At 45.9% G+C, this 23,672-nt stretch overlaps 2 protein-coding genes across 18 annotated transcripts; one reads left to right on the forward strand and one right to left on the reverse strand.

Annotated features, from left to right (window-relative positions):
* Window positions 1-1,171: 1,171 nt before the first annotated feature.
* LOC127315270 (uncharacterized) lies at window positions 1,172-7,887 on the forward strand. Of its 17 annotated transcripts, none has more exons than XR_011748416.1 (10): window positions 1,174-3,004; window positions 3,095-3,206; window positions 3,311-3,490; window positions 3,560-3,696; window positions 3,794-3,890; window positions 3,970-4,116; window positions 4,193-5,152; window positions 5,491-6,519; window positions 6,900-6,961; window positions 7,039-7,887. XR_011748416.1 is itself a non-coding variant. In XM_071823364.1 (8 exons), the coding sequence occupies exons 4-8, from the start codon at window positions 3,625-3,627 to the stop codon at window positions 5,513-5,515; spliced, it is 360 nt and encodes a 119-aa protein (XP_071679465.1). In that variant the 5' UTR covers window positions 1,196-3,004; window positions 3,095-3,206; window positions 3,311-3,490; window positions 3,560-3,624; the 3' UTR covers window positions 5,516-7,887. The 17 variants fall into 17 exon arrangements, 1 of the variants encoding a protein (XP_071679465.1); XR_011748419.1 differs by having other exon boundaries at window positions 1,179-3,004; window positions 5,491-5,920; window positions 6,436-6,519; window positions 6,900-7,887; XR_011748417.1 differs by having other exon boundaries at window positions 1,182-3,004; window positions 5,491-5,567; window positions 5,810-5,920; window positions 6,016-7,887.
* Window positions 7,662-10,160, reverse strand: LOC127315269 (BAHD acyltransferase DCR). The gene is made up of 2 exons (XM_051345772.2): window positions 9,629-10,160; window positions 7,662-8,852 (listed from the first exon to the last, which is right to left on the reverse strand). The coding sequence occupies exons 1-2, from the start codon at window positions 10,079-10,081 to the stop codon at window positions 7,962-7,964; spliced, it is 1,344 nt and encodes a 447-aa protein (XP_051201732.1). The 5' UTR covers window positions 10,082-10,160; the 3' UTR covers window positions 7,662-7,961.
* Window positions 10,161-23,672: the final 13,512 nt, after the last annotated feature.

The raw sequence follows: 23,672 nt of genomic DNA on the forward strand, positions 1-23,672 counted from the left end.
TCGACCGGAATGAAGTTCATCCTCAGCCAGATGGTATCATCAAATCTCAGTTGCAACCAGCGGCGAATCTACCTTTAGGTAGCAGGGTGCATAGGACCCCGGTAGAAAACAAAATCCTCCGTTAAAAAACATTTTTTCACCACTAATGCACCCCTTAAATTTCTTTTTTATGTGTTGAGGCATCTGCTATGCACCCGAGTTTCAAATGCCATGTCTCCGCCACTGGTTGCAACTGATGACTAGCACGAATCACGAAGCAAATTTAACGGTTCGGATAATTTTTCATAGTTGCAACTTCACTTCCAACTGAAAAAATATCAGTTGCAACTCCACATGCAACTGAAAAAAACCTCGGTTGCAACTCTACTTGCAACTCGTATGCACAAATCACGATGCAATCAAACGGTGTAGCTAGCTGAGAACTAGCAAATCCCCTTGATAAATGCCTTTTCAAGCTTCTTTGTGAAGAGGGGGTCAAACACTTCTTAGGATCAAGACAGAACCAGGGTGGTCCACAAAAGGTGGGCTATAAAGCCCTCCGAGGTTACTCATCTTGCAAGGGTGGCCCAACCGGCTAGGCTTAGCGCAAGACTGATCTAGATATAGGAGTCCAATGACCGAAGAATTTTTTTTACGGGAAATTGGCGGCTTTATTAAACTTCAGGAACAGGTTCATTACAAATGACCCAAGGCTTGAAGCACATTAACTTAGATTGCGTATCTTCTTGGGACTCTACACCTTAGTTACTTAGAATACCATGTAAATCATCAGCCCAAAGGAAGAACCAATCTTATCACTGTAAGCCCACGCATTGTTGTCTTATAAATTATAGCATAATCGAGTTAAGATCCACCACTGATGTGGATCTTAAACCTAGATAAACCGTGCATCCGGTTACACACCCTCTCGACCCTCTATGGTATACCCTCTATGTCATACTCGTTGACACCATGGGGAAGGTGCTATGTGGATTTCATGAATGCACACTATAAGACAACATTTGAAGCGAAAGTGATGATTTCGTGAATACATCGCTTTCAGAAAATAAGAAAAACGCACATTAGAAGGGACGTGGTGATTTCGTGAATACATCGCTTTCAAAAATAAGGAAAAAAAAACCCAATTTCTATTACGTGCCAGGGCACCGCTGTGTCTTCCGGAGTGCTCCCCTCTACTTGCCGTTAGATTGCCATCGTGCGGTTTGCTCGGGGATATCCAGGACACACAGGATCCTCTCCTTTCTAGAGTCGTCGTTTTCCTCGGCCTCTTCACCTCAAGCTCCTCGCATCCACTCGTTTCTTATCTCCTCCCCACAAACTACTCCTCCACGACCAGCCCACATCGAAGGGATCCCGGCGCCGGCGGAGGAGAAACAGGAGGCGCTGGTGGTGCGGATCGAACAGCGATCGAGCTCCGGTGTCGAAGGGCGGCGGTCATGGCGGTTGGGGAGGAGCTCGCGCTCCTATGGCAAAGGGGCGGGGGCAATGGAGTTGGTGGGGGCTCGGGGGTGTGGGGCGAGGCGGCGGACGCCCACCTCCACCGCGTATTGAAGGCCCCTCCTCTGTAGCGCGCCGCCAGGAGGACTGCATAGGACCAGAGAGTTCCCACGCAGGGTGCAGGACCTTGATCCGGGAGAAGATGTGCTGCTGGCCGAAGGATCCGCCTTGGCTATCGCGCTCGCAAGAGCCGCCACGCCGTGCCGCTCCGTTGTTTTCCCCCTCCAGCGTATGCACATCAACAGCGCCCGTCGCCCCGCCTTTAGCCTGATTCCCGATCGAAAGCAGCAGTCTGCAGGCATGGTCGTCCACGCAAGAAGGCAGCAGGCCACTTTTTCCTCTCGCGTATGTGGTGTCCTCTCCCTCTCGTCTTTTCTGGCTGCTTCCATGGGCATACTACTTGATCTACTCTACATATTGATGATGTAGTTATTCACCTCCAGATCAATAGAAGATTATGTTCCCTAGATGTAATTTTTGCAGTCCAATTTTTGCCTCTTAAGTTTTTTTACTTCTAGAATGGTCAAAAGATGTATATTATGTCACTGGATGTATTTTTTGCACACTAATTTTCGCCTATTGAATTTTCCACTTTTCAGAATCAGTGAAATGATGTAACTATGTTAGTTTCTTTCTCTACTTTAGATGTAATTTTTATTATTTTTCTACATCCAGAACGTTTAAAAGGGTCAAGGTGTAAAACACTATAATATTTGTGATCCCAGCTTTTGTGATTTTTGATGTAATTTTTATATTTTTTTACATCTATCATTATATTTTTTACATCCTCAATTAGATCACTTATGAGTTGTTTTTTTACGAGGAAAGTAATTTTCTCTATCTCTACTACTTAAAAAGAAGGAACGTGTTCCCCCTTCTCCCCTACTTTCGTCGTCCTTCTGGTCGCTCCACCTCTCCCGAACAAGCCGACAAGTGGGCCAGATCCCAAAATTCTCTCCCCGAGTCGATTTCCTCATCTCCCGTGCGCTGCTCCCCCACCTTCTCTCCCTCTCTCGCCTGCAAGCACCAACTAGGGTTCCGTCGCCGGTCCATTGCACCCTTGTTGCTGGTCGTTGACCTCAAAAGCGGGATCCCCGCGCTGCGCCATGATCGCCGCCATTTGCGAAAATACGCCGCCCACCGCCCCCGATGCCTATGTCGCCCACCATCCCCATCTCGATCATCGCCGGCGCCCCTCACCTCCAGCGCGGACGCTGGTCGTCACAGTGTAGGCTGACGCCAGCTAATGTATCGAGCTTCGCCGTCATCGGAGCCCATCAGGTCTAGCGTGGACGCCGACCATAGAAGCGCAGGACGACGCCGCCCACAATACGTAGCTCGGCCTCCTCCGCCCCTCAAGATCTTTGAGCATGGGTGCTTGATCCGTCGACAACGAAGGACAACGCGGGTCTGCTGGCGAAGGACAATGGTGATTTGTCCCTCCCTCGCCCTCTTCGACATGGTGTCCTACCTCCACTCGCTCGCCTCTAGCCCCTCCCTCGACCAGGTCCCCTTCCATCCCTCCTCCCCGATCACCATCCCTCAGATTTGTGAGATTCGTCCTCATGTGCTCGGTTCTGCGTTGGTTTGGGGGCAGGAAGGGATCCACGAGGGGGTGCTGCAGCGCTGGGATGAGATGGTGAGTAAGCTCGGCCTCTTCTCCTCCAACGAGACCAAGGAAGACGTCTCCAACGCAACCTCAACTACTCGTATGGTTCTCCCGGCCTCATCCTCTTAGAGTTTCATCTCCATTTCATGTCTGCATGTGTAAGGTGTGGCTGGTTCGATCTGTGATGCTGTTCAATTTCTACAGGTGACATACTACCTTGGTGAGATGACTGAACAAGTGGAGCAGGAGGATTGATTTGGTGGCTGCTTGCGTGCATGCGTCTGCTGCCCCGCACGATTTGGTTGAAATTCATCGATTCACAAGTTTGATAAATCTGATGAGAGTTTGATCAGGGAGGATACAGAGGTTGAATCCAATGGATTGGTTAGTCTCCCTAATCTGCGTGCAATGGTTTGGTGTTCAACTAACAGTTCATCTAAATTATGGTTTCAGGATGGGGAGAAAACAGAGGAGCTTCATGTGATTCACGCGAAGGTGGACGAGATCATTGCTGATGAATGGTTTGTCTCTCTGCGCAAACCTTTGGAGAAATTTACATAAATTAAGATACATCCTGCATTGATTCACAGGTTTGTCTCGTTTGTTCCTTAATTTTGTTCATAATGTTCTTAATTTGGGGTTTCAGGACAGCGAACCTGTAGATAACTTTGACACAAACTCAAGCAGGGAACATACCCGATTTCGAAATGTTGCAAAGCCTGGGGTAGAAAAAAAGGGAGAAAGATCATCGACGATACGGTCAGCTCGATTTTCCTGTGCAAAGGTGTGACAACTAAAATCGTCCTCTTGTAGCATTGTCAAAAGTTTTCAGTTCTGTAAATTTGACAAAATTTTATCTTCAGGGCCGTGGAGATGTAAAGAAGGTTGACCAGGATTCAAGCATGACTGGCGTCGAGAATGAGGTCACACCAAGTGTAATGCTTTCCTCTTGGTCTCATTCACATTTGGTAACACCTCTCAAACGCTCCTGCACGCTGCATCTCCACAAGGTTTGCTACTTTTCTCTCATCTCCACATGGCATGAAATTCCAAATATTCTATTTACCCATTGCTGAATATGTGCAGCCATGTGCCTTTTTCAAGTTGTAAATAGGTGGGTGTCCTGCAATGTAATTGATGTACGCTTGTACATGAATTCTTTGATATCTCAAAGAAATATGATTGCCCAAAATCTAATTGGTACAAAGTTGGTTTTTATACAGAGAGTTTTGATGAAACACATGCCTGGATTTCTGGCTGATATATGACAGAACAGTGCTATCGTCTATAACAATATACAATATGATGCTTGGCTCCTAGAGCACCTGTAAGTTTGATCATATCTAACCAGAGAGAGGGGGACGAATCTACTGTTATGGTTCATAATACTAACTTCATCTAGGCATCCATACCAGCCATGTACACTACTTCAAATTGTACTTGGTAGCAAAGTTGTCTTATTTTTTTTGCTTAAAAAAGTCTTGCTGAATTTTGGGCAGTCACACGATCATGCAGCCCTACAAGAATTTGCAGTCGTGAAGTGACAGAACCAATGTATTAGTTGCCCCGGTAGTTAAATGTTCTGGTGTGTCTAATGTGCCTTGTATTGCTTACATTTGTGTTCTTCCTTTTAAGGCCTCAGAATGATGCATGTGAATTATATAATTTTAGATTCTTCAACTTAAATTTGTATCTTTGCAAGTTGTCGAGATGCAAGCTATTTCTCAGATTGGTACTGATATGAAGTGCTGCTGGTATATGGTAGAAAGCGAAGTTTGAGGGAGGTTATGAAAATAGCGTAGTTTGTGTGTGAGTCGTATGAAATCCAACAAAGTACTACAAAGTAACTTTCCTTGATCTAGCATAGTTACTGTTTGTTGAAACAAAGTAATACAAAGTAACTTTCCTTGATCTAGCATAGTTACTGTTTGTTGAAACAAAGTAATACAAAGCAACTTTCCTTGATCTAGCATAGCTAATTATAAGTTATTTTAATTAGGTAGTTGGGGCGAGATCTGATGTTGAATACAGCTCCATGCGTCCAAGGTATGAGGAAGAGACTTATCATGCTAAGACATATAAAGTGAAATTAATGTGTATTAAATATCCATGAAATACTTCTGGAATACCAAACGGAATTCTTTTGAACTTATGTTTATAAACAATGTTTAACATATTTGACTTTACCCACTTCTGTTGGCGGTGATATATATTCTGGTACATACATAGTTTTTCCGTCACATGAGAAATATAGTACCCTCAATTAATTTGTAGTAGATATGTAACCGAAATAAAGGAAAATGGCCGGTAAGATGGTAACACAATCGTTTTTTTGGAGACATAGAAGGTTTTCTTTTGAAACACATATTATTTTTGTTTGACAGGAGAAGACATTTCATTAACGGATAATAGCAGACTGCAGAAGGACGGTGATAGCAGGATCCAAAAAATGTAATACAAGGTTCGTAACCACATGGCCAGTATGCATTAGGAATACATAAAGCAAATGTTATATCACAGTAGGAGTTTTTATTTGTGCGAAAAGTTATTTATTGGAAGCACAAAGACATCAAGGCACATGTTTGTTTTCTCCATTGCAAAAACTTCATGGCACATATTTTTATTTATTCATCCTTTCCAAATCAAGGTCTTCATGAGGTAATGTCTTCTGAGGTATTGATGAACAATTTTTTTGGCTAGAAGATTTATTTCCATTAGTTGCTTACCAACACGCCTGAAGTAGATGGTCCAGGGATCTTATCGACAAGGTGCCAACAATTGACTGAATTGTACTACATCAGGAGAAAGGGCAAGGTAGCGTTTCTTATTAGTTTCTCATTTTTCTTTCTTTGCCTTTGATGCGTCATTTGTCTGTTTGACTAGGTAGATACGTATTTGTCTTATTTTAGGTAGCAGAACATGTAAATTTACAATGCAGGAGAGGAAGGAAATTTACCAAATACTGGTCTGAACTTTGTACACCATAATTCTCTTCTCTGCATGTTTTGTTTTGGCCACAACGAAATATTCATACCGACATGGAGTACACCTAGAAAACACTGGAGTCTAAACTCGGAAGACATGGGGTCTTACCTCTGATTTTTTTGTGCTGTAGCTATTAAATATTTCTACAAACACTAAAGTGAAATGTGTAAATAGTAAATACAGTGTCTTAGTACACATGTCAATTGAATGTGTTATATAACGTCGTTCAAGCCTGTAAATGAGAACTCTTCATTATGTAGGGATGTACATATGTTTGTATTTGTACCATGCTTCGTTCATCCTTTTTGAACATATTTGTTTTTGGTGTTCATACGGTTCTGCAGTGTTGCAAGTGCTTCATGTATACTACCCGAGATATAGGTATATGGGGGATTTACTAGCACGCCGAGAGGCTCATGGCACAACAGGTATCATTGAATTCCTTGGCTTTTTAGTTGATGTACCATTGCGCCACGAGTGCTAGCTAGAAATTGGCCGACTATGCATATTTGGACTTGAATAAGCAATTAGGAGTAATAGGGGTATTTTTCTTGGCCTATCTCAAACTTAAAGGGGCGGAGAATTATTCAAAAAGGTGAGATATTGTATGGTGCATATCTTTTAACATTAGCTGGATTGATTCTGAAATGGAGAGCAAACACATGGCGAGGAATTAGCTGAAGGTCAACAATGTCTTTCTCGATCTGGCAGCCTCTGACTAAAGTGCACCTGCAAAGTCGACCCCTCGAAAACGCTACTAGCTGGAAGTTTGGATCCCTTCACTCATATTTTCTTATTTGCCCTCTAGGAATTTATGCATACGCTCATGTTGTCATGTTCAAGCTAGCTTTGCTGTTAAACTTCATGTCGGTATGGAACCATTCTCTCAAATCTAAGTCTCTATTGTGAACAATAGTTAGAGTATTATTTATGTGTAATACATGCAGTGTCTAGGTTGTTCCCCTTCAACAAATGTCTTTTTGGCAATGTAAATATAGAAGTGAGGAGGAAGGAGCACATGTTTTCATCAAGTTCAAGGAGGTTAACCTGGTGTGTGGCGAAAGCACTACATATCGTATGGAAAATATTAGAGCGATTGAGGTTTCAACTGATGACTACTTGCTGGAGGAACCAGAATAGTACCCATGAATGACATATTCCTTTCTCGATTGAAGATGTTGCTCAGAACACTTGATGCTATTCTATACATGTGCATTAAGAAATAAAATTTGAGACCCGTGGCAACGCACGGGCATTTGTACTAGTTTATAAAAAATAGATGAAGTTTTGCATCTAAATTACATGGGTTGGAATACGGTAGGGTGCTTTTTCTCGTTCAGTTGCAGGGGACCTCCGCTCTCGCATGCGGGGAAAGGGTTTCCTCGGTCACATTTTCCACTTCGAGTAACATGTCGCGTTTAGATCTGGGACCACTGGGACCACTTTCCTGTTTTAGAAATAATTCTGTTCAGACATAAGGGGCACCCTGGTAGACTAACGGGTGCTATAGCACCGTGTAGCAACGTCCAAAAAAAAATGCACATTTGAAGTGAAGTGATGGCCGAGTATGTGTAACCAAATACGGAGTATGTAAATCCAGTTGGATGCTTACAATACACATTACATGACCAGGAGGATCATGGCTTACACAAACTAATCGATCCTTTCCTTATTCAAGTGGAGCAAATCAACACACGCTAGTAACGATAACGACCGAAATAACGAAGCTTGCTAGGCTAGGGCACACACACACCACCTGCGTACGTTGCGTACATACATAGGCAAAGCAACATACTCCGTACTATAAATCTCAAACCCTCGCTTACTTAATCAAGCTCACTAATTAATGCAGCAGGCAGCAGCGACGCGATCAGGCGGCGGCGACCTGGAGGAACTGGTCGTCCTTCTCGAGGTTCTGCATGGGCTCCGGCTGCAGCGCCAGCTCCACGTCGATGCCGCCGCCGTTGGCGCCGCCGCGGCCGGGGTAGAGGTACACCATCCCGTCGAACTTGTTGTTCCCGCCGCTGCGGACGCGGGCGGGCCTGCCGAAGCCGAAGTCGACGTCGTAGACTTTGAAGCGCGGCGAGCTGCCGACGGCGACGCAGTTGGGCCCGGCGTCGCTGTAGTGGAAGAGCTTGGGCGCCGCCTCGTACTCGTCCAGCCTCCGCGTGACGGCGGCCGCGTCGTGCTCGTCGATGGCCTTCTGCAGCATCCCCGCCGCCAGCTCCGGCGGCCCACCCAGGAGCATCCCCGCGGGGACGCCCGTGAACACCGCCTGGATGAGGTTCCCGAAGTATGCCGCGGGCACCGGCGGGTCGAGGCGCGCGCGGCAGTCGGCGAAGACCGCGAAGACCGTGATGTCGGCGGGACCCAGACCCCGCGCGCGGGAGACGGCACGCCAGATGTGGGCGCCCAGGGACTGGAAGGTGGAGAAGGGCTTGGCGCCCGGCGGAAGCACGGCGTTGGCGGCGGCCTTGATGCGCGCCACGGTGTCTTCCGGGAAGGAGAAGACGCGGGCCACCAGCGGCTTCTTGGGTCCGTTGGGGTCCGTCGCCTCGTGGGCCTCGGCGGAGGCCGGCAGGGTGAGGCCGACGCGGACGGAGCGCGCCATGGACCGGTTGTGGACGGGGAGCACCGAGGGGGCGGCGCCGCCGCGGCTGAGCTCGGCCCAGGAGGTCATGAAGTGCCACGTGGCGGTGCCGTCCAGCACTGCGTGGTTGAAGGCGCAGCCCACGGCGAGGCCGTCCTTGAGCTTGGTGAACTGCGACATGCAAATCCTTATTCGCCAACATTACTTTCAATTTGCGGGATTTAAACTGAAACTTTTAAACAGAATGCCAAAATTTAAACTGAGTAGAGAACGGGTAATTTTGCAGGAAACTGAACTCAGTAGCTCTATAGCTTGCTTTCCAAATTAGTGGGCGTACGTGCAATGTCCAATGAATCAGTAATGCTGGCCGTACTAGTTGGTTGGTTCATAATTTGTCATAACCGTGTATCCGCGTCAGAATGCAGCCCTATATTTGCATTTTGCAATGCACAACTTGGAAATGAGTGGATCTGAAGTGGTTTGTAGGTGTATATATTTATTAATAGGAGTATACGGGTATACCCCAGCTAATTATGCCAGCAATGACAATGTGGCCGCAGAACCCACGTGTCGGTGAGAAATGGGTGACAAACTGACAACACCATTCGTTCCAAGTAGCCAATGTTTGTCCTTTCTATTAAAAAGAATCGAGCCAATACGGTTAGAGACACTTCTTCTCCGTTGAGACCCACATAAAACTGAAAAAAACTCATTGCAACTCACCTGCAACTTATAGTGTGCTTCTTAAGTCGCTATTTGTAGCAAATCACGATACAAATCTAACGGCACTGGATACCAAGAACTAGTCAAACCGTAAAAAAAAGTGACATTGCAGTGTATAGGTGTGCTTCTAATTTCACAATTTGTAATTTATCCGAAGTACACAAAGAGATCTTGGTTCAAGTGTATTTTTGCTGAGATATGCATACATCAGAGATCAGACATACCTGGACCGCGAGCAGCGGGCGGTGAAGCCCCTCGAGGTTCATGACGCCAGTGTAGGGTATGAGCTGCTGCATGAGCCTCTCCGCCTCCTCGCCGCAGGCCTCGCCGGCGAGCTCGTCGACGGAGACGCCCTCGGCGGCGGCCTCCACGACCTCCGCGCCCTCCTCCCCGTCCACGTACAGGGCGCCGCCGTCGCCCTTCTCCTGGCGGATCCGGCCGGCGAGCGGGTAGAAGTACGCGAGCGCGTCCCCGAGCGCATCGGCCATGCGGGCGGTGACGTCCTGGAAGTCGCCGGCGCCGGGGGCGAGGCGGTAGAGGAGCAGCTTCTGGTTGTAGTAGAAGGTGATGTAGGGGAGGTCGAAGGTGGCGAGGGTGACCTTGGTCTTGGCCGGCGCCACCGTGCGGGTGCCGGTGACCGTGACGGCCATGGCGGCAGACCCGTTCTCCACGGCCATTATTTGTTTGGTTACTTAATCTGCGACGCGAGCTGCGAGTGTCGAACAGTGGAGTGTGAGTGGAGTGGGGAAGCTAGGTGAGTGATATAAAGGAGGGAGAGGTGGAGGTGGGCGCATTGATGGAGGAGGCAGATCGAGCAGGCCTTGAATGTCTCATGCCCTCAGCTTGATGGAGAAAGGGAGGACGAAGGCGATGGCCGTTGGGAGGGAGGTGGGACATTAATGGCGGCCTTGATACGTCTAGCTAATTAAGCGACGGCCACCGCGCTCCAAGCCACCCGGAACCATGCACACACCACATCTCCTAGCGCAAATTCATCTTCTGGCAAAAAAATTGAAAACACTCTTTCTCCTTTTCATTGCCACGACCTTCTTTGTCATTGAGATGGGAGAGAGTGCGTCTCAGACATATTTTCAACGATCAATAACACAACACTTATGTGAATAATCTTACGTATTTTTCTTACGGGCCGAGGTGTGTAGATCTGTGGAGGCAACACCGGCCTGATATCACGGGGCATGCCGCATATCTGATTTACAACAAATCCACTACACCAACGTCCTCCCCTAAGTTAATCCTGTAAAAAATATCCCGTAGATGTAGCATTTATGTTTCAATGATAGTCTATATTTTTCATTTTGTGCATATGGTGTTAAAGGTCAAGGTCTTATTTTCTTACTATTTAGAGGTGCTATTGCAACGAAAGATTACTTAGCCAGATTTAAGCATATCAAATGGTAGTATGCTTAGAGCATCTCCAGCCGCGTCCCCAAAGCGTCCCCCAAAGCGATTTGGGGCGCGTCGGACAAAAAAACCGTTCCAGCCGTGTCCCCCAAAGCCCATTTTTGTCCGGCGCGTCTCCATACGGTGTCCGGCACCCCGAGCCCGTCCCCGTCCCACAGGGACCCGCTGCGTGCGGCTACTACCGGTGGATCGTCGACGTGATCTACAACGCGCGCGGCAAGATGTACCTCAACATCGGCTGGGAGAAGTTCGCGCGGCACCACAGCCTCCAAGCCGGCTTCATCCTCATGTTCTCCTACTTCGGCGACAGGGACATGAGCGTCAAGGTCTTCGACGAGACGCGGTGCCGCCGGGACTACCACGGCGACAACACCGACGAGGAGGACGACTGAGTGTTCTTTCTTCGCAGCGAACACGTGCACGGAGGTTTCTGCCTGTTCGCCTCATCGGTAGAACCAACAAGGGCACCATCCTCCCGCTGGATTTTTCAGTTTAGGTGACTAGGTGTGCCCTCGAGTGTTCTTTCTTAGCAGCGAACACAGGAAACCTTCGATGCAAGGCCTAGTTAGGTTTAGTTTCTTTGCAAAATTTTATATTTGTGTCCACGACGGTTCAAACTATGTATTGTGGAAAACCACGTTCCCAATTATGTATTAGTTTGTGGAAAACCACGTTCCCAATTATGTATTAGTTTGTGGAAATTGAAATAAAAATGCCAAAAAAAAGTATTTTAAATGTTTGGGGGTGGCGTTTGGGGGACACGGCTGGGGAGCGACGTCCCCCAAAGGCGGCACGAACAAAACACGTCCCCCAAACGCTCAATCCGGCGCGCTTTGGGGGACGCGGCTGGAGATGCTCTTAGGTATTTAGCTGAAAACCAGGCTCAAACTATACAAGAACGCCAACACCACAGGCATGCCCACCATAGTCACACTCTCAACGAGGCCGAGGCCAAGCTTAAGACATCTGCCTAATTTGCATTACTCTTTGAGCTAGCTCGGCTAACATAGCCCTCTGCCTAATTTGCATTCCGCTTTTTTCGATTAGCTTTGTTTTACCGAGAGCTTAATATCTATATCTCACAACAGAAGGTCCCGATGAAGATGTAAATGAGTTAGGTACCCTCTACTTTTTTTTAGTTCAAAAAATGAACTAACTTTTCCAATGATATCATCTGTTTAGAAAAGTTAGCTCGTTTTTTAAACTAAAAAAAGGGTAGAGGGTAGTAAAGATTTTTTTTGCCTCATTTGTTATCAAGATAGTAACCAATATGTTGTCAAGCTATTTTGTAAGAAGTTACCATATGGTATCAGTATCGACATTGCGGAAATTTTATTTATTGTTGGGTGGCAACTTTGAAGGCGAATGTAACTTGTCGAAACATACCAACATGTAGTCTAATTTCAAAAAAAAAACCTAATCTAGAAAAAATCAAAACTGAAGATACATCATCAATTAGATTCAAAGTTTAAGAGTTATTGAATCTTAAAGTTTCGAGTTTGGAAAAAAATGATGATGTTATCTTTTTGAATCATAGCCTATGCATGCAAAAACAATAGCTTGAGATGTGAGGAATACAACGAGTGTTAGCGCCTATTTTTTTTCACCTGCCATTTGAACGAAGGAAGCCGGCTCGGGACTGAAAACCTAGATGGATACGTCCGATATTGAGTTGAATCAAATACTCGGACGTGGAGGAAAGTTGCCACAACTAGACGATTCTAAAAGCTACATCTAAAAGGCCAGAAAATGGGTATTGCTACCACCTGGTGACTTAACTTAAGTCAGATCCACCATGAAAACCAGGTGGGCTCGACGCCAATACGAAAGAATAAGGCATTTCCCACCATGAGCTCACTAGTACAGAACGACGCTAAGGATGATAAGGGGTGGCCCGATCTTCTCAGTAAGCAACGGTGGTGATGATGATCACGGGGTGATGGCAGCGGAGAAACACGATGATGAAGTGGATGATAACTTGTATGACGCAACGAGATCTCTCGATTGGTCCCTGTCGCCAATGCAACAGCTCTCAACCCTGCAAGATATTCGCAACTCCACACACTTGCGCACGTAGCCGCCGACCACGAAGCGGTAAGTTGCAACCGTCTAATTCCCAATGGAACAGCAGATCACACAAGACTTTTTCAGGATCTACACAATATCAAGCAATATGGTGTAGGGATTCAATAGTTTTCCTAGAGCAAACAACTAAGAACTAGGGTTTATCTTAAACGTGGTCTCAAGCAGCTAGGGGGGTGTCCTGGGCACTTATATAGGCGTCCGGGACGAGTTCTGGTCGAAAGATACAAAAATAACCGACCCAGAATAGATCTGGTCGAGACAGACTCGGACTAATCCGGTCTGGAATCCGGTCAACCGGGCCAGGGACCGGGGCGGCCGGTCTGGGGTCCGGTCAACCGGGCGGCAACCGGGTCGGCCGGTCTAGGGTCCGGTCAACCGGGCGGCAACCGGGCAGCAACCGGATAGTTGCGAGGTTTCCGGTTTTCTTCCGGTACGATAAATTTGCGTCCGGTTGGCGCCCGGTCGACCGGGCCAGTGACCGGGTTGGCCGGTCTGGCGGCCGGTCGGACCGGGTGCTGGACCGGCCTGGACGTCTTCTTCTCCTCTCGCGCATGCCTCCCGCTCCTCCCTCGCGCGTCCATGAGATATCTTCATGTCCAGCTCCATGTCCAGCTTCACGTCCATCTTGACGTCCGTCTTCACGTCCAGCTGCTCCTCTTCTCCTCGTGCGATGCTCGTCTCCTCTTGATACCTGATGATACACAAGTAATAGGACTTAGGCAGTATAAAGCTCTCATCAATCAAAGTACCGTTTAGAAACAAGTTCACCTGTTGTTTAAGTAGCTTCGCACGAGCCCTTGTAATTGGTCCAATCCGAACTTCATTGGACTTGAGCTCCACAGCAGGTTCATCTTCATTTATCAATGACGGAGGTAGTGGTGTAGTAGGGATGTCCTCATCATCTCCCCCCCCCCTTCAAAAGGCGTCGACCCCGACGCTCCAAGGTCTTCTCCGTCATATGGTGTCAAATCAGCAACATTGAAAGAATTACTGACACCAAACTCATCCACTGAAAGATCTATCGAGTATGCATTATCATTGATCTTGGCAAGCACTTTGTAAGGACCAGCACCACGAGGCTTCAACTTCGACTTCCGCAGCTTCGGGAACCTATCCTTGCGAAAATGTACCCAGACCATATCACCAGGCTTGAACAACATCTCTTTGCGCTTCTTATTCATCCTTGCAGCATTGCTCTTGCCTTTCTTTTCTATCAACTCTTTAGTCTTCACATGTATTTTGCGCACAAAATCTGCCCTCTTGGATGCCTCCATATTAACTCTCTCATGTATGGGCAACGGCAACAAGTCAAGTGGAGTAATGGGTTTGAAACCATACACCACCTCAAAAGGACATAGCTCCGTGGTAGAATGTACCGCCCTGTTGTAAGCAAACTCTACATGCGGCAAACACTCTTCCTACTCCTTCAGGTTTTTCTTGATCATGGATCTCAACAGTTGTGACAAGGTTCGATTCACCACCTCAGTTTGACCATCAGTTTGGGGATGACAAGTTGTACTGAACAGCAGCTTTGTCCCAATCTTTCCCCAAAGTGTCTTCCAGAAGTAGCTCATGAACTTCACATCACGATCAGAAACAATAGTCTTCGGGACTCCATGCAGTCGAACAATCTCCCTGAAAAATAGGTTAGCAATATGCGACGCATCGTCGCTTTTGTGGCAGGCAATAAAGTGTGACATTTTAGAAAATCTGTCCACTACCACAAATATAGAATCATGGCCTCTTTTAGTACGCGGCAAACCCAACACAAAATCCATACTAATATCTTCCCAAGGTGTAGTAGGTGCCGGTAATGGAGTATACAAACCGTGAGGCTTCAGCTTGGACTTGGACTTGTTGCAAGTAATGCACCTCTTCACATACCTGTCCACATCCCGCCTCATCATTGGCCAATAAAAGTGATCAGCGAGCATGAGTAGCGTCTTCTCACGCCCAAAGTGACCCATCAAACCTCCAGCATGTGATTCCTGCAATAAGAGCAAACATACAGACGATTCTGGAACACATAGTTTGTTAGCTCGAAACAAGAACCCATCATGTATGTGATATTTTTCCCATGCTTTACCAAGAGCACATAAGCGATATGGTTCAGCAAAATCATGATCAGTAGCATACAAATCACATAACACCTCTAAACCAGGAATTTTAACATCAAATTGAGTTAATAGCATATTCTTCCTAGATAGAGCATCAGCAACAATGTTATCTTTTCCCTTCTTATGCTTAATAATGTACGGAAAAGACTCAATGAACTCAACCCACTTAGCAAGACGCCTATGCAAAGTAGATTGAGCTTTCAGATATTTCAAAGCTTCATGATCAGAATGTATGATAAATTCTTTTGGCCACAAATAATGTTGCCAAACCTCAAGAACTCTAATTAAAGCATACAATTCTTTATCATATATTGGATAGTTCAACTTAGCACCAGAAAGTTTCTCAGAAAAATATGCAATTGGACGACCCTCTTGCATCAACACACCACCAATTCCAATACCACTAGCATCACATTCAATCTCAAATTGCTTATTGAAATCAGGAAGTGCAAGCAACGGTGCAGAAGTTAACAATCGTTTTAGTTCATCAAAAGCATGATCTTGGGCAACGCCCCACTCAAATGCAACACCCTTTTTAGTCAATTCATTCAAAGGTGCAGCAATAGTAGAAAAATTGGGCACAAAACGGCGATAAAACCCAGCTAGACCATGAAAACTTCTAACTTGACTCACATTCATGGGAGTAGGCCAATTTTGAATAGCTTCAATTTTAGACACATCTACTTCTACTCCATGCTTAGAGACAACATAACCCAGAAATATGACCTTATCTTTGCAAAATGTGCACTTCTCAAGATTACCATAAAGTTTACTATCACGCAACACTTGCAAAACATGTCGAATATGTATAATATGATCAGATTCATTGCGGCTGTAGATTAATATGTCATCAAAATACACAACCACAAACTTGCCAATAAATTCACGCAAAACATGGTTCATCAGTCTCATGAAAGTGCTAGGTGCATTAGTCAAACCAAAAGGCATTACTAACCACTCATATAAACAAAATTTTGTTTTAAAGGCGGTTTTCCACTCATCCCCTTCTTTCATCCTAATTTGATGATAACCACTACGCAAATCAATTTTAGAGAAAACAGCAGCACCACTCAATTCATCTAGCATATCCTCTAATCGGGGAATAGGGTGACGATATCGAATAGTGATATTGTTTATAGCTCTACAATCTACGCACATACGCCATGTACCATCTTTCTTAGGAACAAAGAATAACAGGAACAGCACAAGGACTAAGGCTTATGCGGATATAACCTTTGTCGAGTAGCGCTTGTACTTGCTTCTGTATCTCCTTCGTCTCTTCAGGGTTCGTTCTATATGGTGCCCGATTGGGTAGCGAAGCTCCGGGAATCAAGTCAATTTGATGCTCAATACCTCGCAATGGTGGAAGTCCTGCGGGTACCTCATCCGGAAACACGTCGCCAAATTCCTGCAAAACATTAGAAACACCAAGAGGAAGAGGGGTCATGTTGTTAGAAACCAAAATCGTACCCCTGTACAAGAGCACAAGAGGCATGGCTGTAGGATCCTCACTAAATTCTCTCATGTCTTCTTTGGTGGCTAATGAGACTAAGGAATTCACTCTCTCACTTTTCGTTATATCACTCACAACATTACAATTCTCTCGCCTATCTAAAGAAGCATCCTCCAAATTGACTTCAACTTTCTGACGAGACTCATTGACAATTTGCTGTGGTGTCATAGGCTGTAAGTTGATTTTCTTGCCCTTGAACTCCAAGTGATATGTATTGGCACGGCCATTGTGTTGCACAGAACGGTCATAGAGCCAAGGCCGACCCAATAGTAGGTGACACACCGTCATAGGAACGACATCAAAATCAATGCAATCCTTATACGGTCCAATAGCAAACTCAACACGCACCATGTGGTTTACCTTCATCTCACCATTGTCGCTCAACCACTGAATATAGTATGGATGCGGGTGCGGTAGATACTTCAACTTCAGCTTGGTACACAACTCCTTGCTTGCTAAATTGCGGCAACTCCCGCCATCAATAATGACCTTGCAAGCCTTGTCAGGACCAACTAAAGCCTTTGTCTGGAACAAATTGCAGCGCTGAGTAGATGCACTAGGCAACACATTAAGAGCACGCTGCGACACAACAATGGTGCGAGCATCAGACGGATATGCATCTTCACCATCAGTGTCATAGTCATCATCTTCTGGAGCATTAAGATCAACATCATCTCCAGTCTCATACTCATTGTCCTCATTGATAACCATGACCTTGCGGTTAGGACAATCTCTCTTGAAGTGACCCTTGCCACCACATGTATGACAAACCATATCACGGTTACGCGCAGTAGACACATTAGAGCCACTCGTACTTGCAGCAGATTCGGACTTCTTTGTGTTAGACACATTGGAGACCGACTTACTAGGCGGAGGGGCGGAGCGTGTCGAAGGCGCCGGCGCCATAGGTGGGGCCGCGCGTGGGGTGAAACGCCCAGCTCCTGTAGCACGACCTTTGATCTTTGCTTCGTCAGCCAACTGTGATTCAGCTTCTCTTGCATGATGTAACAATTGATTCATATTGGTGTAGCTGTAGTGACGAACAATTCCTTTGATGTCATACTTCAAACCGTTGAGGAAACGCTGCATTGTCATTTCAAGAGACTCACGGACACGGCCACGCTGCATAAGCATCTCCATCTCCATGTAGTATTCATCCACAGTCTTCACACCTTGTCTCAAAAGAGTCAGCTTATCATATATATTCCGCAAGTAATTTGTAGGCACAAAGCGAGCAGTCATCGCCTCCTTCATGGCACGCCAAGTGCGTATAGGTTGCTCACGATCCTCTTCACGGTTATGAACAAAAGCATCCCACCAACGCAAAGCATAGCCATCAAATTCAGAAGAAGCAAGCTTGATCTTCCGATCTTCAGTATAATGCGGATGTAAGCTCCACAACTTCTCAATCTTCAGCTCCCAAGTGAGGTATTCTTCAACATCAGCTCCTCCTTCAAACTTGGGTATAGAAAATTTGGGCTTACCCAAACCATCTTCTTCATCTTGTCCACGACCATGGCGGGCAAGTGGAACCCAACCGCGAGGACGATTACCACGTGGCGCATCACGAGCATTGTGTGCGTCATCTTGAAACTCAGGATCATCGTCATCTTCTTGTTGTTGTTGCGCGGTCAAATTCTCAACAGCTAAGCGCAAATCAGCAAGATTGCGTTGTGCATCCGTCATTTGATCTTGCATTGTAGTGACGGTCACATGAGTAGCATCCAGCTTTTGGGAGATCTCATCAATCTTCCCATTAAGCACATCGTCCTGAGCGCGGAATTCACGTCGCATCTCATTACGAAGAGCCTCATACTCCCTCCATGTGATGATATCTGCAGCACTCTTGTTTTCCTGGTTAACAATTCTATGATCACTAGCAGACATTGTTAGTAGATTAGTGCACTAAATCAAAAAGATATGGTGGTACTCTCACAACTCACTCAAAACTGATAAGAAAAGGAGATCTTACCGTTCCAAAGTAAATTAGTGTTGCTTACCACTTGTAGTTACAACTAGTGCACGGATGTAGCGAAGCGAATATCAAGGGTATAAGAACAAATCACACGACAAAGCAGGGTATATGTGGGGCTGTAGGTAGGCTACCTATTTGCACCAATAACAAGCTCTAGCGCGGACCGTAGACAACCAATGATACTCACACAAGGCGATATGATGGGGCAAAGCAACTATATGTGGGAAAGGTTGCAATGCACACGAGAGACGCTAGCAAAGCTCAACGAGACAGGCACAAGATTACTCAACTACAGGTGCAGTAAAGTAAACTTAGGCCTTCACTTGATTCAACTAGCACTACACTTTTCTTTTTGGATTTTCTATTTGTATAACACACGCAGCGATGTAGCTCTTTTTGCTTCTTTTCAATTTTCTCTTTTTTTTTTGATTTTCTGACACAACTCCTTGATAACACGGCCAACAGAAATATGCAAAGCACCGATAACCTAACGAGCAGCCTGTCGAGCGGTAAAACTAGTCTCTTCTGGGGAAGTTCCTAGTCACTTTATATCGATAGGCTGTGTCTATGGTTGGGAACAAGCACACTGTACGCTATGTGGACTCGGAGTAACAAAACTGACACCACAAGATAAAGTAACACAAGATGATAGAGAAAACTCAAACCCTAAAAGACTAGATGGAAAGAAAAGATACGCAAAAACAACTACGAAAAGCAACTAAAACTTGAAATTAGTGCAATCTAAGGCTATGGCAAACCCTAACCCTATTTTTTTTTGGCTTTTTCTGGATAGGAAAACACTCACAACTCAACTATGGGGTGGATTGTGGATGGCTTACCGAGGAAAACTGGAAATCTGATACCAAGATGATAAGGGGTGGCCCGATCTTCTCAGTAAGCAACGGTGGTGATGATGATCACGGGGTGATGGCAGCGGAGAAACACGATGATGAAGTGGATGATAACTTGTATGACGCAACGAGATCTCTCGATTGGTCCCTGTCGCCAATGCAATAGCTCTCAACCCTGCAAGATATTCGCAACTCCACACACTTACGCACGTAGCCGCCGACCACGAAGCGGTAAGTTGCAACTGTCTAATTCCCAATGGAACAGCAGATCACACAAAACTTTTTCAGGATCTACACAATATCAAGCAATATGGTGTAGGGATTCAATAGTTTTGCTAGAGCAAACAACTAAGAACTAGGGTTTATCTTAAACGTGGTCTCAAGCAGCTAGGGGGGCGTCCTGGGCACTTATATAGGCGTCCGGGACGAGTTCTGGTCGAAAAGATACAAAAATAACCGACCCAGAATAGATCTGGTCGAGACAGACTCGGACTAATCCGGTCTGGAATCCGATCAACCGGGCCAGGGACCGGGGCGGCCGGTCTGGGGTCCGGTCAACCGGGCGGCAACCGGGTCGGCCGGTCTAGGGTCCGGTCAACCGGGCGGCAACCGGGCAGCAACCGGATAGTTGCGAGGTTTCCGGTTTTCTTCCGGTACGATAAATTTGCGTCCGGTTGGCGCCCGATCGACCGGGCCAGTGACCGGGTTGGCCGGTCTGGCGGCCGGTCGGACCGGGTGCTGGACCGGCCTGGACGTCTTCTTCTCCTCTCGCGCATGCCTCCCGCTCCTCCCTCGCGCGTCCATGAGATATCTTCATGTCCAGCTCCATGTCCAGCTTCACGTCCATCTTGACGTCCGTCTTCACGTCCAGCTGCTCCTCTTCTCCTCATGCGATGCTCGTCTCCTCTTGATACCTGATGATACACAAGTAATAGGACTTAGGCAGTATAAAGCTCTCATCAATCAAAGTACCGTTTAGAAACAAGTTCACCTGTTGTTTAAGTAGCTTCGCACGAGCCCTTGTAATTGGTCCAATCCGAACTTCATTGGACTTGAGCTCCACAGCAGGTTCATCTTCATTTATCAATGACGGAGGTAGTGGTGTAGTAGGGATGTCCTCATCAAAGGATATCCCTCTATGGAAACGACATGATACGAGAAATGGTTAAAAATATTTACGCGTGGCCGAGGAGGCCCATGGGAGATGGGGTCCACCATGGAGACAACATGGGCCACGATCATATATTTATGCCCGTCATCGAAATATTGCAAATGGAGATTCACGTATCTCCTTTTCCAATATGGGGCTCCCAAACTAACACCACAAAAAAGCCGTTTTACTCTGCGGATTTTTTGGACGGTACATGCGACTTCGGCCCGCAAAAATATTTCCCCCGTGTACACCTTTCCTAGGGATATGATTAGAAGGAGGATATTTATGCACCGTGTTTGAGTCCATATCGGCGCTTATTGGTGCCATAGTTGGTATCACACAAGAGTGTCCCTAATTAATGTCTGCATCGGGGAACAAGGGCAAAATATTTGAGTCGTGCATTTTGAGGGTCGTTAAAAGTGGAAGCTAGCAAGATAAAAGTCAAGCATATAACGTTGGCTGGTAAGGCATGTCTCGCTGACCGGTGTGGGCCACATCACAACGAACTGTTTTGACTTATATTCTATATATACAACACCAACACGATATACCTCACCACGTAGCTAGTTCAGCGTACCCATGGCCCCAGCATGGCGGCAGTCGTCCGTCACAAGTCCGACTCAGCCACTAGGCCGGTGGCTCCCCGCCGTCCACCACGCAGGTGGTCGACGTTGCCATCCACCACAAAAAGCCAGCTGAGGGCCATATCACATGCATATACGGGCCGACAACAAATATGACTCTACCTGATTGTACATCTTATATAAGAGGAATTTTCTCGGGACGGTAAAGTACCCATATGGGTCCACAACGAGGACTGGAATGGCATAGATGATATGTGGCGTCATTGCGACTGCGCCTAATTCCCTCGTCGGCTCGTGGCTTACGAGGGTGTTGACTTCGGCTAGAAGTTCATGGGAGGCCACTATAAATCCCCTAAGTGCGCCTTCGTGGAATGAATCGATAAACCGAACTCACCAGAGCTTTCTCACGCGTTGCTGGCGATGTGAACGCTTGCACAAACCAAAGAAATCAAGGTCTCCAAGGTGAAATTTCAGCGGGTTGCGAGTATAAGCCAAGCCAATGTCTTAATAGTTGCGCAAAAGAGAAACGTTTCGGCGTGATTGGACAACAAATACAAAAACTGGTTGGATGTTCGGCTTCAGTCGTTGCATCTTTGGTTCAGCTCTCGCCTCTTTGTTTCATCTCCCAGCGCTATCTGTTTGCCTTCTCGGTCGTGCATATAAAATATAGTTCGCTCCCCTCCAAAGAGACACACCACCGCAAAAACACGTACACCGTCCTCTTGGTTCCAGAGCATTGTGCCGACGCTCAGGTCTTCCCCATATCCCTTTGCAGCGTGCACCACAGGCTAGGATAGTAGGCCTCCGAAACCACGCCTCTTCGATTATTGTACGGGACATGGACGATAATTTTTTGGAGAGCACTGCAACGCGACTACTGGCTTCTTCCTAAGAGATGCTGCCACGTATGACGACGACTACTTCCCCAACAACAACCTCTTCGGCGACATGGCTCACAACAGCCACAACATCAATACCAACATTGGTTCTTGTTATGGATCGTATGTTTTATTATCTTTTGCTTATGATATTGTGCTTCAATTTCTTTTCCTAGCAATATGTCTAGGCGTGTTGCTGTGTAATATATTGCTCTTAGTAATATGTCTAGATTTTTTATCTACTCAGTGTTCATTTGCATGACTAGTTTCATTCAGTTCATTTATTCATGTTTTATCTACTATTTTCATGGATTAAATCATGGGTAAACTTGCTAATATTTCCAACAATCCAAAAACCTTATAAAAATATTCCCCCAGATAGCTTTATTTCATCTCTTAAGCCTCCTCCATTCGAGGGAGTGAATTACAAGAGGTGGTGCGCGAGATCTATCCTCTAGCTTACAACCATGAGATGGTTTTACGGCACGAAGGGCAAGCCTCAAGCAGATCTTAGTCCCATCGAGGAGAAAGCTTTTCAGGATGACGGTCACCTTCTGAGAGATGCTACTATTAGCGTTCTTGGCGATAATATTATTGACTTGTATTTTTCCATCTCTACAGGCAATGATATGTGGAACGTGATCAAGGCCGAGTTTGGGGTCTCGGATGCGGACAGTGAATTGTATGTCATGGAGCAATTTTATAACTAGAAGATGGCTGATGAGCACTACATTGTTGAGCGGACTCATGAGATATAGTCAATTGGTAAGAAATTTGAGCAGTTTACCTGTGTGCTACCGAACAAGTGATTTGCCAGAGGAGCCAATGCCAATTTTCCTTCTTCGTGGAGGAATTTTGCAACTTCTCTGAAACACAAGAGAAAAGATATTTTGTTACGGGTCTTATTGGGTATCTTAACATGGAAGAAAAGGTGAGAGCAAAACATACACATGCTCGAGCTATTGAAGGAATTCTATTGCAAAATTGGAATCGGAGAAAAACAACAAATCCCAGTAATCGAAGAATAAGAACAAGCATGATGGCAAAGAAAAATTGGATGGGAAGAACAAGGCTTCAGAGTCTACCAACTTCCACAAGAAGACCGATAAGAAGAAAGGAGTTGCCGCGTATGTGGTGATCCTGGTCAATTGGGCTCCAAATTTCCCAAATCGCTTTGACAAGTGTCACCAAGGGAAGAGAGGAAAGATCACTAATGTTGTCATTGGAGATACTGAGATGAATGATGATGAGTAGGGTATATTTCCTGCTATTGTTGCAGTACCCTAGTATCCGAAATGGTGGATTGACGCATGTGCCAATGTACATGTTTGTGCTGATATATCTATGTTTTCTTCTTATCGGGCCACAGGGACTTCCTCCACGTTGATCTGAAGTTGAATTCCGGAAAGATCGTGCGCCTGAAGAACATGCATCATGTCCGCTCCATCAATAAAAATCTTATTAGCGGATCTCTTATGTATCAAGTTTGTTACAAGATATTTTCCGAGTTAAATAAATTTGTCGTTTACAAGTTTGGAGCTTTCGTTGGTAAATGCATGAGTGCGGAGGCTTATTTCTCTTATCTTTGTCAAACATTTGTAATAAAGTTGTTAATGATATTTGCACCAATATTGAGATAAATGTTTGGCATTCATGTCTTTTTCTTGTTAATGTTGGTTGCATGATGTTG

Source organism: Lolium perenne, chromosome 7 (assembly GCF_019359855.2).
Source record: "Lolium perenne isolate Kyuss_39 chromosome 7, Kyuss_2.0, whole genome shotgun sequence".
Lineage (NCBI taxonomy): Eukaryota > Viridiplantae > Streptophyta > Magnoliopsida > Poales > Poaceae > Lolium > Lolium perenne.